Raw genomic sequence first — 13532 nt, 5'->3', positions numbered from 1 at the left:
CTATCAAGTTGTTCCTGGAGCCAGACGTCTTTTCCTTGAAATCTCCATAGAGTGCCAGGTGGCAATTTCCTCAGTCTTGCAGATTCAGCAGCCATTGACTATCCAGGCTAAATCCATAAAGGGCTAGATCCACAATGGGACATAAGTGCCAAAACCCTGGTGCCTAAGTCCCTTTGTGGATCTGGGCCAGGGATCTTAAGGAGGGCAGGAAGTGGCTCCAACCAACATATACACATAGGATATTGTGAGAAGGGAAACACTTCTTTAATTTTCCTGCCCACTTTTTGCATCGCCCATTGACTATATGGTTGTTTTCTTTACAGAGCGGGGCAAGGTTTTGTATAGAGGAAGAAAGGGGGCATCTTGTTTTGCAGCCTTGTCTTTCAAATATTATTGTTATTAATTCTGCATAAATACTGTAGGCAAGTGGGTAAAAAATCTCAGCTCCATTGGAGCTTTCTCTGTGGCTTTGCTCCTCTTACCAAACATAGCTGACAGTGGAAGTATGAGGGGCCACAGAAGCTTTAAGCACTACCTAAGTATGATACAGTATTTCCTCAAGCCTGAAAAACTCACATTTACACACATTAAATATAAAGGACAGATTTGGAGGTGCACCTCAAAGTACCTGAATCCAAAATATAGTGCTTTGAGGTTCTGTTCCTCTCTAGAGTCTATTTATATGAATGCTACTTTGCATATTTTTATCACCTTTATCTGCTTTACAATTGACAATTAGTTAAAAAGCACAACACTCCTGTGAATTAAGTAGGTATTATTAGTCCTGTTTTTCAGATGGGAAAACCAATGCCCTTTGGATCAGATTCTGCTACACTTATTCATGTTGAGTAGAACCATGTTTTACAGTAGTAGTCCTGTTGAAATGAACAGGACTACTTGTGAGAATAACTACTCACCTATGGAAGTAATGGGATCACAGTCTAGTGCTCTGAGCTGAAGTGACTTGCTGAGGTCACACAGCAAATCAAGGGTAGAGAAGGGACTAGAACCCAAAACACCTGAATCCCTGTCCCCTGCTCTAGCCGCTAGAGAGCCCTCCCTCAGTTAGAGCCCAAACTGAAACCCATAGTCACAGTAAGTGGTGACTTACAAGTGGTAATAGGCTCACTGAATAGAATAGGGATACTCACCTGAGTGCTCTTCAGTTGGAGGAAGTGTTGCAGAATCAGACCCTCTATGAGTAATGTAAAGAAAATCAAAGCTAACATAATTCTTTGTATCAGGTATGTTTAAGGTTCCTGGTTCAAAGGGTAAATTCATAATGCTACCATCATTTGTAGTTAACTATCTTAAACAAAACAAAAACTAGACTAATATAGACATTATTCTCTTATGCCTCCAACAGCCAAAATAGAAAACTAAAGAAAACAAATATGTTAAATAAAACCTTTGCATCTTGGCAAATTCTAGAAAGTCGAAGTGAGAATAAATGTCATTTTGTGACAATGGGCAATTGGGTAAAAAAGCTGTTTTCCTCATTGCTTGGAGCTGTTGAGCAAATCCATTTTTATACATGATTATTTCTCCTGTAAAGCTGGACTGTACGTCATCTTTGGGAGGTCATTTTTATGTGAAACATGCCAACATCTTTGGACCCAAACCTGCCAGGTTCTGAATGTCTTCAATGCCCAGCAGAGTCAATGGGACTTGAAAGAATGCAGTAATCGCAACTCATACGTCTTTCTGTTTCTTTCTTTGGGTTATATGGAAAGCTGATAAGTTTGCATCCATAAAGAGCATGGCTTTTGAAATATCAGAGCCCTTGGTGCTGTACTTTGCTGTTCTAAAACCTGTTTCGAGTCTGAGTACTAAATCCTCCAGGGAATTCTGCGTTGCAAAATTAGATAATTAATGGTTGATTTGTTCATGAAAATTGTTCTTACCATTAGATTTCAAGACGAAGAGCTCCAACTTGTGAGTTTCACTGAGATTAGATGATCACAGTGGTCATTTCTGGCCTCAAAATCTATGCATCTATGGATTGTAGTGCAAGACACTTTTTGCAGCAGATTCATGGTCCAGTGTAGATAAATATTATTGCCTGAAAGTTTTTGTATTATGTTACTCACCAATATTTGTCTCATTTCTGCTATGAAAAGACCAAACCAGCAATTTAACAACTTAGTGAAACTTATACAGTAGTTTGATCTCAGCCATAGCATTTTTAAGTAGATCTGAAAAATTAATATTTAATTTGAGATGTGCATCTATATTGTTAGGTGAAAAAACACAGACCATACCATTTACTAAGCTTAATTAATTTAAAGCATTAGTAAGAACATTTTAGGACAATATATTACCAACTTGATCAGGTATAAATCTTAAATAAAGCAGATATGAGGATAGCATAATGATCAATTACCCAGTCCTGGGTTTCTGTCAACAGCAGACTATGCTAGTCCAATCTGGTGTGAATCCTACATTGCTCCATTCCCCTCCCCCTGTTTATTAAACACACATCCTTTATACCTTGTCTCATAACATTGCACAGGTGCAGATTTTTAAAATTACCTCATCTATAAACATTCTAATATAAGCGTATTTTCATGTACACTACGCCAAAATCCTTTTAACTGATACATTCTGCTAAAACCCTAATTTGTACCTCCTTTGCTATTTTTTTAGTCATTACTATCCTCCTTATTCAATCCAACTGTATTTTCATTGTTTACATGTATTCCATTTTTTTTCACAACAGTTGTCTCATTCTTACTTATTTGCTTCATATTGGCCATGGAGTTATTGGTTGGCTAGTTCTCTCAGTAAGCATCCATCCTCACTACTCAGTTTTACTAGGGTGGACTCCATCTCGGTAGTAAATCACACAGTAGTCTGGTTTCTTTTGCCCTGTAGTCTACACAGAGCAAGTATCCGTAGTTGATAAAACACAAACCAACTTTCTGATTTTTTACAACATTTGAAAACTATGTAAACAAGACACATAGAGAAGGTAGAAAAAGTCCCTTTTACGTTTTCTTTGTCTTTGTGGTAGTCAGTCAGCAATCTATATTAGATTTAAATTAGCCAAAACCTGCCCTGGGTTAACTCTATACATTTCAATGGAATTTCACTTATTAACACCCCGTGTGAATTTAATCCTAACTTTGAAACTCTGTTGTCAGTTGTTGGCTGCGTGTGTGTGCTCCCTTTGTGTATGCTGACCCAGCTCTGCGCAGGTAACCGGGACACCACTCCACGATCGAATGATTCGACACAGCCAGAGATCTATTGGCAACGAAGGCACTCAGCTAGGTTTATTGCCAAACAAGCACAGCAGAAATCGCCTTATACGTGCTACAAGTACACTTAATATTGTGTGCCCCTGACAATGGTACTGGCTCTGTCAACGGTGGGACTTTCCGTTCCCCACTCAGCCAGACAAAGATGTTTCCTCTAAGACTCTCTCTTTATACATTGACACAAACAAGTTTTGCATTACCCTTCTGACATGTGTAATTGCCATCTCCTGAGGTGGCAGGGTACCATCGTTTGATGTGGTAAAATACCACCCATTACCTTGTACTCGATGGTTCAGTCAAAACATCTCTATTCATCCTATTAACAAGACATTTCTATCCATTATAGTGTCATTTGAGGAGGTCAGTGAGCCCTCATTATCTCTGGGGTATTAGGATGTCCTGGTACATTTCTGGAATGTGCTTGTACCTAGTGCTTCTTTGAAATGTGTGTTTGTTATTTCAGCTCTGTTCTTGCTAGTTACGGAGAGTCTGCCAGCATTCACAGCATGCCTTCTGCTAACTTTGCTTTATAGCAGACTTGACCATTGTTTTAGCTCAGGCCTCATATCTGGCCTGTTATGTTAGGCCTTGTGTTTCAGGCTCTTACTTTCTACTACGACTCCCACATGCCTTGTTTCGTAATGAAAAGAGTATAGTATGTAATGACTAAAATATGGCTACTGTTTCCTTCACTGCTCAGCAAGAGTCAAAGGTGGAATTCTTTTGTAGTGTATGGACCAAATCTTTGTACAGTGGGCTAAATTCCTTCCGGCAGCAGTAGTTGCACTTTAAACTAGGACTAAATATGACCCTTGCCTTTTATCTCTATTTATTTGCCCATTTCTGCTCTTTATCCGCTTACTTCCCATTATGAAAGCCATTCAAGCTTAGCATCTGCCAGGATGCAGTTTGGATACCAAACTCAGTAACAGCTGCTGAAGCCTGAAAATTCTGAAGCATGTTCAGTTAAGGGAACAATCTTGGTTTGATCATGAGGCGAGTTTTCGTTTTAACACTCCTTCAGTAATTGAAAAGAGTCAATTTCCTGAATTGGAGAGAGTCCAGGGGAACAGAAGAACAGCCATACTGGGTCAGACCAATGGCCCCTCTAGCCTAGTATCCTGTTTTCCGACAGTGGCCGGAGCCAATGCTTCAGAAGGAATGAACATAAGAAGCAATCATCGAGTGATCTATCCCCTATCGACCAGTCCCAGCTCCTGGGAGTCAGAGGTTTTGTCACTCCCGAAGCTGGGGTTATGTCCCAGACCATTTTGGCTAACAGCCATTGATGGACCTATCCTTCACAAACTTATCTAATTAATTGTTGAACCAGTTATACCTTTGGCCTTCGCAACATGCCACAGCAAAAAGTTCCACAGGTTGACTTGTGTTGTGTGAAGAAGTGCTTTCTTATATTTGTCTTCAACCTGCTGCCTATTAATTTCTTTGGGTGACTCATAGTTCTTGTATTATGTGAAGGGGTAAATAACACTTGCTTATTCACTTTTTTCGCATCATTCATGATTTTATAGACCTCTATCATATCCCCCCTTAGTTGTCTCTTTTCTAAGATGAGAAAAACACAAATGATGAAAGGAATAGAAAACTTGACCTATGAAGAAAGGTTAAAAAAACTTGTGCATGTTTAGTCCTTTAGCATATCTCAGAGGGAGACTAGTCTATGTAACTTTGATACCTGGAAGGATATTGGAACAAATTATTCAATCATCAATTTGTAAGCACCTGGAGGATAATAGGGTATAAGAAATAGCCAACATAGATTTGTCATGAACAAATCACACCAAACCAACCTAATTTCCTTCTTTGACAGGGTGACTGGCCTAGAGGATAGTAGGGAGGCAGTAGATGTGATATATCTTGATTTTTAGTAAGGCTTTTGACACAGGCACACATGACATTCTCATAAGCAAACTAGACAAATGTGGTCTAGATGAAATTACTGTGAGGTGGAGACACAACTCAAAGAGTAGTTATTGATAGTTTACTGACAAACTTGAAAGGTGTATCTAGTGGGGTCACACTAAGGTCAGTCCTGGGATAAGTACTAGTCAATATTTTCATTAATGACTTGGATAATGGGGTGGAGGGTATGCTCATAAAATTGCAAATGACACCAAGATGGGAGGACAAAATTAGGATTCAAAACAATCTTGACAAATTGGAGAATTGGTCTGAAATCAACAAGATAGAATACAATAAAGACAAAGTACTGCACTTAGGAGGGAAAGAAATCAAATGCACAACTACAAAATGGGGAATAGGTGGCTAAGTGGTAGGTTCTGCTGAAAACAATCTGGGGTTTAGAATGGATCACAAATCGAATACGAGCCAACAATGTGATTCAGTTGTGAAAAAGGCTAATATTATTTTTGGGTATGTTAACAGAAGTGTCTTACGTAAGACACAAGATGTAATTGTCCCACTCTATTTGGCACTGGTGAAGCCTCAGCTGGAGTACTGTGTCCAGTTCTGGACACCATACTTTAGGAAAGATGTGGACTAATTGGAGAGTCCAGAGGAGAGCAACACAAATTATAAAAGGTTCAGAAAACTTCACCTAAGAGGGAAAGTTAAAAAAAACTGGGCATGTTTACACTTGAAATAATTAGTCTGAGGGGAGACCTGATAATGGTCATCAAATATATTAAGGGCTGTTATAAAGAGGACTGTGATCTATGTCCAGTGAAGGTAGGACAAGAAATGGGCTTAGTCTGCAGCAAGGGAGATTTAGGTTAGATATTAAAAAAAGATTTCTAACTATTAGGGTAGTTCTGCTCTGCAATAGGCTTCCAAGAGAAGTGGGATCCCTGTCAAGAACAGGTTGGACAAACACCTGTCAGGAATGGGCTAGGTTTACTTGGTCCCACCTCCGCACGGGGTGTCCCTTCCAGCCTTACATTTCTATGATTCTAGGCATGTAAGATCTTGGCCTGAATGTACACATTTTTATAAAAATTCTGTTATAACCAAACCAAAATTAATGAAGAAAACCCCAGGGAATTTTATGCAATGCTACTCTCAAAGCATCAATAATTTATGTCTGTCAATCCATTTATCTATCTTGAAGTTTTATACAGCTGGCCATCATTGTAGTGTCTGGGCACTATCCAAATAAAATCTATAGCAAGGGCAACATCTCTAGTAGGCTTCACGGAGCCTCCCTTTTTGTGGTCAAAACTCTGCTTGGGATAGAGTGGTGGTTTTGATCTTTTTAGATTGTTAGTTCACTTTTTAAAAATGGATTTTGTTTTGATTTTTATTCGGGGTGAGGTGGAGAGGTTGGGAGGCAGGAGATGACTGAGAATACTTTGTTCCCAGCTGTCACATGCTTTGTGATCTGCACTGTCCTTAAGGAATGCAGGTATTGGTATTTCGTAGATCAAAATATCTCCATACCTTTAGTGCCATATTTACATGGATTTCTTTCTTTGATCTACATTCAGTGGAACACTTTTAATTTCAGCATGAATTTTGTCTAAGTTCTGTAATAAAAAAATGTGCATTATACCCACTTAGTCTAGAAATGACAATGCTGTGACTTTGAAAATCCATTAGCTCTTAGTGCTGCTTGGTAATCTTGAAGAAATTTCCCTGTGGGCAAAGAATCTTGAAGTGAAAATTGTGAAAGAGTCGGGAAGCTTATTACTGCTTTTGTTTTTAAGCTTTGTTGTTCAGTGATGGAGAAAAGCTAATTTTCTAACCCAAGAAAGGCCCAAACCAAACTCCCCAAGTCTAGCTTCCACCAAATAATTTTTGTAGGATGGGGACAAAATGTGGCGAAGTAAAGTTTGACATCTGGATCAAATTTCATGATTGGCCACTATTATTTTAATGGACTTAGCCAAAACCTTGAATCTAAACACCTTAAAATGTTGAGAGCCTGGAAATCTGGATTTGAATTTTGCAGGTCAGTCTCATCTTTTTCTTAACATCTTTTTCTTAAAGAGTTCTGGCACTTGACATCCAGCTCCTTTAGGATTTATCTAACAAGGTATCAACATGTGATTTACAGTATTTTTGCAGAAAATTAACCCTGTGTCTAGCTTCTTATATGCCTGCTCAGGGAATTGAGTTAGTCGAGTCAATTTATTTTCAGTACATTTATTTTGCTATCAATTTCTGAGTTCTGAGGCCTTCATGTGAAGATTATATAGATTAGAATGACCTCACCTATATTTTTCATTTTTATGCTTTCTCATCATTTTTCTCTCTTTGCAACGTTTCCTGATTCGATAAATGCAAGATCATCAGAAAGATTGTTTTCATTAACAGAAAAACACTTTATATTGCCATATGTTCAATGGCTAGCTTCGCTGTCCATTGCTGTTTTAATCTTGCTCATAACAAATGTTGTATCTGGTGTTGTTGAGGTATTTCTGCAGTCTGTTTTTTCATTCCATCAATGTCCTGCATTTTCAGAAACTGAAAAAGCCAAAGAGGAAGTTGTTGTGGTTTCAGCTAAGAAAGGTAAATTTAGTTTGGAGGGGAGGAAAAAAAAAGCATGCTTAAAAATTCATCTCATCACTATCATAGCAGTTTTGTTCCCATGTAAATTTTGAAATGCATTTAGTACCAGATTCCACCGCTCTTGTTCAAAGTGAATAATACCTTATGATGGGCTCAATCCTGCTCATCTAGTGAAGCACAGGCTTAATTTTTGCCAAGTGCTTCAGTCCCATAGAAGTCAGTGAGACTTCTACACTACTGTGCTCATGGGTATGAAAAATCCACAACCTGGGGTGCTGTAACTTTACTGACCTAACCCCCAATGTAGATGGTTGATGGAAGAAGGCATCTGTTGCCTTAGCTCCTGTCACTCAATAGAGGTGGTTTTCCTACAGTAAAAGGAAAAAAACCCTTCCGCTGCTGTAGAATGAATCTACTCTACAGCTGTGCCGGCATAGCTACAATGCCGTAGGTAAGCCATGATAGCCTCGGTAGGGTAGAAAAGCTTTTAAGGTTGAGCATGTGCATGCAGGCATTTTATGGTGAGTCAGAGTCCTCAGCATGTTGCTGGACCAAGACCCTTGTGAGTAGACCCACTGATTTCAACAGGGACTACTCAATGTGAGTAAACATAGCAGTCTGCAGTCAAAGTATTTACCTTTGTTTCAAAAGCAAAGCCCTTGCATTCCTTGTTTTTTTGCAATGGACTATAGCATAAACATTTATACTGAATGTTTTCTTATGCCAGGCTGAAAAAACAAATGAAAAGGATGCAGTTAACTAAAAACTCTATCAATATAAAGAAAAATTTCTTTCCCTGTGTTACCAATAATGCCCTACATTGTTGAAAGTAAAATAATTTTCAGAACACAGTTTACCTCTTGCTATTTATCCTTTGTTTCCTTTTTGCATTTCTCTAAATGTTCAATGAAAATTAGTTAAGACATTTTCCCTTTCAGTTTCTTAGTGCCACAGATTTTGTGCTGCAAGAACTGTAGGGGATTTCATTTGGCCTAAGAATTTGCAAGAGCTTCATTTTACAGATGTTAAATGTTGGACTAGATTTAAACTGGCACTACATCTTATCCCTGAAAGCAGATGTTTACAAGAGTTTTGTCCCTAAATAACAAAAACCTATATATTCTATTAAACACACTTACTGATCTCCCGAAGCTCTTGCATGTTCCTAAGTGTGTCATGTTAAATGGTGGAAAATATGAAGGCCTCTATTTGGGCGTGTGTGGTCCTACCTCAAGGCCATCCACCTTTTAACTGATTTGCTCCCTAGGATGGTGCAGGGAGCAAGTAATCACTGTCTATCACCACGTTCCTGCAAAGGAATTAAATAAATATATTAGTGATACAGTAGTGGGACTATTCACATGCTTAAAGTGAAGCATGTGCTTAAGTGGCTTACTGCAAAGGCTCTTATTTTAGGGTTTTGTACTGACACTTATTAGTATGTGAGCATCCCTTTGGAGTGTAGGGAATATGATTATGGGAGACCCTGACATGACTGTGCAAAGGAGAGAGCCTCTTGTGTGACTCTCTATGCAGATGCACAAGGCTCATCACAACCCAGCCTTAGTTTTCCTTCAAGACAAAGAAGGAAATGTGATATTATTCGTTTCTGAAAGAAACAAAGTATTCCCTTTCACTTTATTCCTTTTCTTTTTAAGAGAAGGTCAAAATCATGTTACCAGTTTATTCTGAGGACAAGAGGTTATCTTGTGGTCGCAAGACTTTGAAATCATTTCCTTCAAAGAAATCTGTAGACATTTAATGATTTGAGAAAGCTTTTGTCAGTGAGACAGCACTTCTGAGTAGAAGTCTTACTTAAACCTTATCTTTGTTTTGCAGCAGTACCTGAAAAGAAGGAATTAAAAACAGTGAAGACAGTGGAGCAAGGTAAAAAGAAATTGAAATATTTTGACATTATCTGCTTTAGAAAGACAATGGCACAGGGGGAAAAAAAAAGCTTCATGGCAATAACCTTCAAAATCATTGCTCTATTAGTCTCTGCCATTGATCTGCTCAGTTTGCCAGAACAGAGAGGATTTCAAATAGAAACTTTTGGTCTCTTGCTTCTGTACTAGAACACACACACGGAAGCTTCAAGTGAACAAACCATTCTGGAATCTTAACATTTCACTCATCCCGTAGGGGATTTCCTCTCCAGCAGGGTGACTTTCATTCAGCAGCATGAAGTCCCCATTTAAAAAAAATAAAAAAGACACAATTATCTGGCAGGACAGGTGCAGTTTTAAGCACCTGTGAACCAGATTCTCAGTTAGGATAAATGAATGTAGCTCCATTGAAATCAACAGAGCGGTGCCAACTTAAACCACTGAGGGTCTAGCTCTGTGTCTCTATAAAGATCTGAAGAAAGATCTCGAAGAAAAACTAGAAGGCGGATGTAGCCTAAGACAGGCCTCTTCTTTTTATCTACAGATGGAGCTGGAGGTGTGATTCTCAGTTCACAGAGACATACTGGCACTAGCTCTCACTAAGCTAGTGCGCTAAAATTAATAGTGTAGCCATGGTAGGTTGGGCAGCGGCAAACAGCAGCATGGGCTAGCTGCCCTAACTGTGTACCCACGGGCTCCGGGTGGTTTGTACTTGGGATGGCTAACCTGTGTTGCCACTTGTCTCTGTCCATGCCATCTTAGCTACATTGCTATTTTTAGAGTGTTGATGAGAGTTAGCTTGAGTATGTCTATGGAAGCGGAGTCTCACACCCCCAGCTCCAACTGTCATTGTAACCTTACACTCATGTAAAAAACTCATTAAGTGAAATTCTGCTCTTTAAAAAAAAAAAAAAAAAAAAGAAATCAGTAAAAGGGCTTTGCATTGGGTGCTGTGAGATATCCCTTTACCTCTCAACCTAGAAATGGGTCAAAGATCACCTGAGTAGTCTGGTCATGGCCTGCTGCATTCATCCGACGTTGGACTATGGAGTAGTAGATCTAGCGGCTCGCTCACTCCACCATCCCACACATACATGTGCCTCTAAAGCTGAAAAGTGACATCACTTGTGATATTAGTTGTTCAGTAAAAAAGGAGGGGAACAATATCCATCCTACTGTAACGCTACTTCAGTATTGCCAACCCCAAACATTCAGAAATTAGGGCCCAAAAATCATGAAATGGGTTAAAAATCAGTAGATTTAAAAAAAAATTAATAATTTGGGGTTCCATTTATTGCCTTCTGGTTTTTGAGCATTAAGGATTTACTTACATCATATATTCAAGCTTTTCTTCACAAACATGAGGGCTAAAAATACAGTTTTAATTTTAAATGAAAGATCAACACAAATACTGTGAGTTGCCATAAAATCATGAGTGAGCAACATTGCTAATTCAACATCCCTAGCAGGAATTCTAGTGTTTCAAAATAAAATGTTCAGGTATTATAATTGTTTTGCCTTTGATGTTAAATCACTCAGACATAGAACTAGGCAAAATAGTTGTAGGAAAATTGATTTTATTTACCTGTTTTCATATTAATGTGAATGTAGAGTTTGATGCAACATTTGCAACTGTTAAAAGGAGAGCAGAAAGGGCAGGGTGGTTGGAGACCTTCAGGGAATAGCAGAGCTTTAATTCCATTCCCTCACTTGCTCGGCTACTTTGGCCACTGAGTGGGGGAAGAGGCAGAGTATTAAGTTAATAGTAGTAGAGGCTAGCAGAGAATTACTACTTACAAAGAGCAAAAAAGTAGATGGGTTTATGTCTACACTTTGAGCTGGAGGGGTAGTTTCTAGCTTGAGCACATACATGCATTCTAGTTTTGATTGAGTTAGCATGCTAAAAATAGAAGTGTAGCAACTGCAGCAATACAGGCTAGCCCTCCCAAAATAAAAACCTGCTCAGAACCTTAGATATGTACTTGGGCAGCCAGCCCATCCCACTGCTCGCACTGCTGGGGCTACAGTTCTATTTTTAGCATGCTAGCTGGATTAGAGCTAGCATGTGTACATCTATCCGAGATGGAAATTACCCCTCCAGCTGGACGTGTACATGTACTCTGAGTCACAATACTCCTTGGGTTACTGGACACTGCTATGAAGGTGGCTAATTAGTAGCAATTGTACAGGTTATTTTGATCTTTTTTTGGTGTGGTGTGGATATATGTCCACTAAAAATTGGACTGAGTCCATGAACTCATTTCACATATGCTGTCAAGCGGCCATAAAATGGTAATGACTTTCGATCTAATCCTTAGCTTTTAAGGTTAATTTCTCTTCTTTGACTAAAGACATTTTCATGGGTTGCTTTATTACAACCCATTTTTGTTAGCATTAAATTTTAGGTCCTACAAAAAAGAGGTAATTCTAAAGGGTTTTTTGTTTTTGTTTTTTGTTTAGATAATCCAAAGCTGAAAGAAACAAGTAAGCTTTACTATACATTTTCCATAAAACTGATTTAGCATCATCTTCAGCTCTACAGATGAAAAGCTGTATACAAGAGCCACATATTACTATTATTATGGGGGAGTGTGGATGGATAAATGGTTGATTAGATAGAATAGGACCAAATAAACAGAGGTATTAATATGGAAATGCTAAGAAATTCTTTTCTATTTTATAGCAGAGAATTTGGGTCTCTTTACTATTTACTCTTTACTTCTTTTGCCCATGAGGGGAATTCTCACCTCTTTGCAACACTGATGTGAAAAACCTAGATTACAAAAGCTTTTATTTATTATTTTATGGACAAAATTCTTCTCTCTGACTGTCACTGTGACTCTGTTAGCCTCAATAAGGATCTCAGATGCACATTCTGATGTCAGTAGAAGTTTAATGTAGAGAAATAGTGCAGAATAAATACCAGAGGGTCTTGGTGTGAATTAGTGGTTCTATCCTGCATAGCAGAATATAATTTTGCCATAATTATAATACAGTATTTCAGTGGCAACTATATGATAGATCTCAGACTGCTCATCTTGCCACATGTGCTATATCTATTTATAATTCACCATTTCCCAGCTTTCTCTAAATTCTTGAGTAACATCTGTATCAGATACAGCAACATCCCAAAATCTTAGCTTTTCCTGGAGTTGGCATTAATCTCTGAAACATTTTCTGAACAGCTTTCTGATTTATTGGATCACTTGGAATGTGAGGCCTAGTCAATAATGATTCAGGCTTTGAGTTCACAAGTGTTTAATCTCTTGAAATCAAATAATTGGTGTGACATATTTTGGAATATTGCAGTAATGGAGATACACACTGCCTATGAGTTCTTATAAACAGACTTCTGAACTTAATGGGTTTAGCAGCGTGATGTTGGTTGGCTTGTTTTGCTAATATTAAATTTATTGCCATTTCTGGAATTAGCCACAAAAGCTGCATTCAGATCACATAAAGAATCTTGACATAAGCATTCAGCAGTAAGGACACTGATTGTGAAGACAGAAACTCCATCTTTTGCCTGCCCATTTTTTGCCTTGGTGTTGCAGGATATGGCATGGTATACAGGACTGCCATTGGGTGTTTCCTACAATACACAGGTGCAAAGGTGTAGTTAATCATTTTCAGCCTCAGCGCTAGATTTCATTGATGTTAGCTTTTGTATTATACTCAATATTAAATATTTATATATTTTAGTGTTTGACTTTTTTTATAGTAATATTAGGTGTGTAACCTCCTTGTCCTCTAGGCATCCCTGTTCTGTCATTCCCTACTTCATTGACCTTTTAAAGATTTTTCTCCTCCCCCCACATCCTCCAATGTGTCACCTCCTTCTGTGCTTGTTTCCTTATGTTTAGGGTCATCCCACACTGGACCTGGAGAACTCCCTGGA

At 38.5% G+C, this 13532-nt stretch overlaps 1 protein-coding gene across 10 annotated transcripts in view; it reads left to right on the top strand.

Moving 5' to 3' along the window:
• Positions 1-13532, top strand: part of TRDN (triadin) — a 301086-nt gene that overhangs the window by 206396 nt on the left and 81158 nt on the right. For all 10 annotated transcript variants that reach the window (XM_067546684.1, XM_067546692.1, XM_067546686.1 and 7 more), the window contains 3 exons: positions 7701-7748; positions 9588-9635; positions 12095-12118. In XM_067546684.1, coding sequence (XP_067402785.1) covers positions 7701-7748; positions 9588-9635; positions 12095-12118 — 120 coding nt within the window. The remainder of the gene's footprint in view (positions 1-7700; positions 7749-9587; positions 9636-12094; positions 12119-13532) is intronic.

The sequence above is a fragment of the Emydura macquarii genome, unplaced genomic scaffold (assembly GCF_026122565.2).
Source record: "Emydura macquarii macquarii isolate MOO-44397 ecotype Brisbane River unplaced genomic scaffold, CSIRO-AGI_Emac_v2 contig_1146, whole genome shotgun sequence".
In the NCBI taxonomy this organism is placed as follows: domain Eukaryota; kingdom Metazoa; phylum Chordata; order Testudines; family Chelidae; genus Emydura; species Emydura macquarii.
This window is presented reverse-complemented; position numbering and strand designations above follow the sequence as displayed.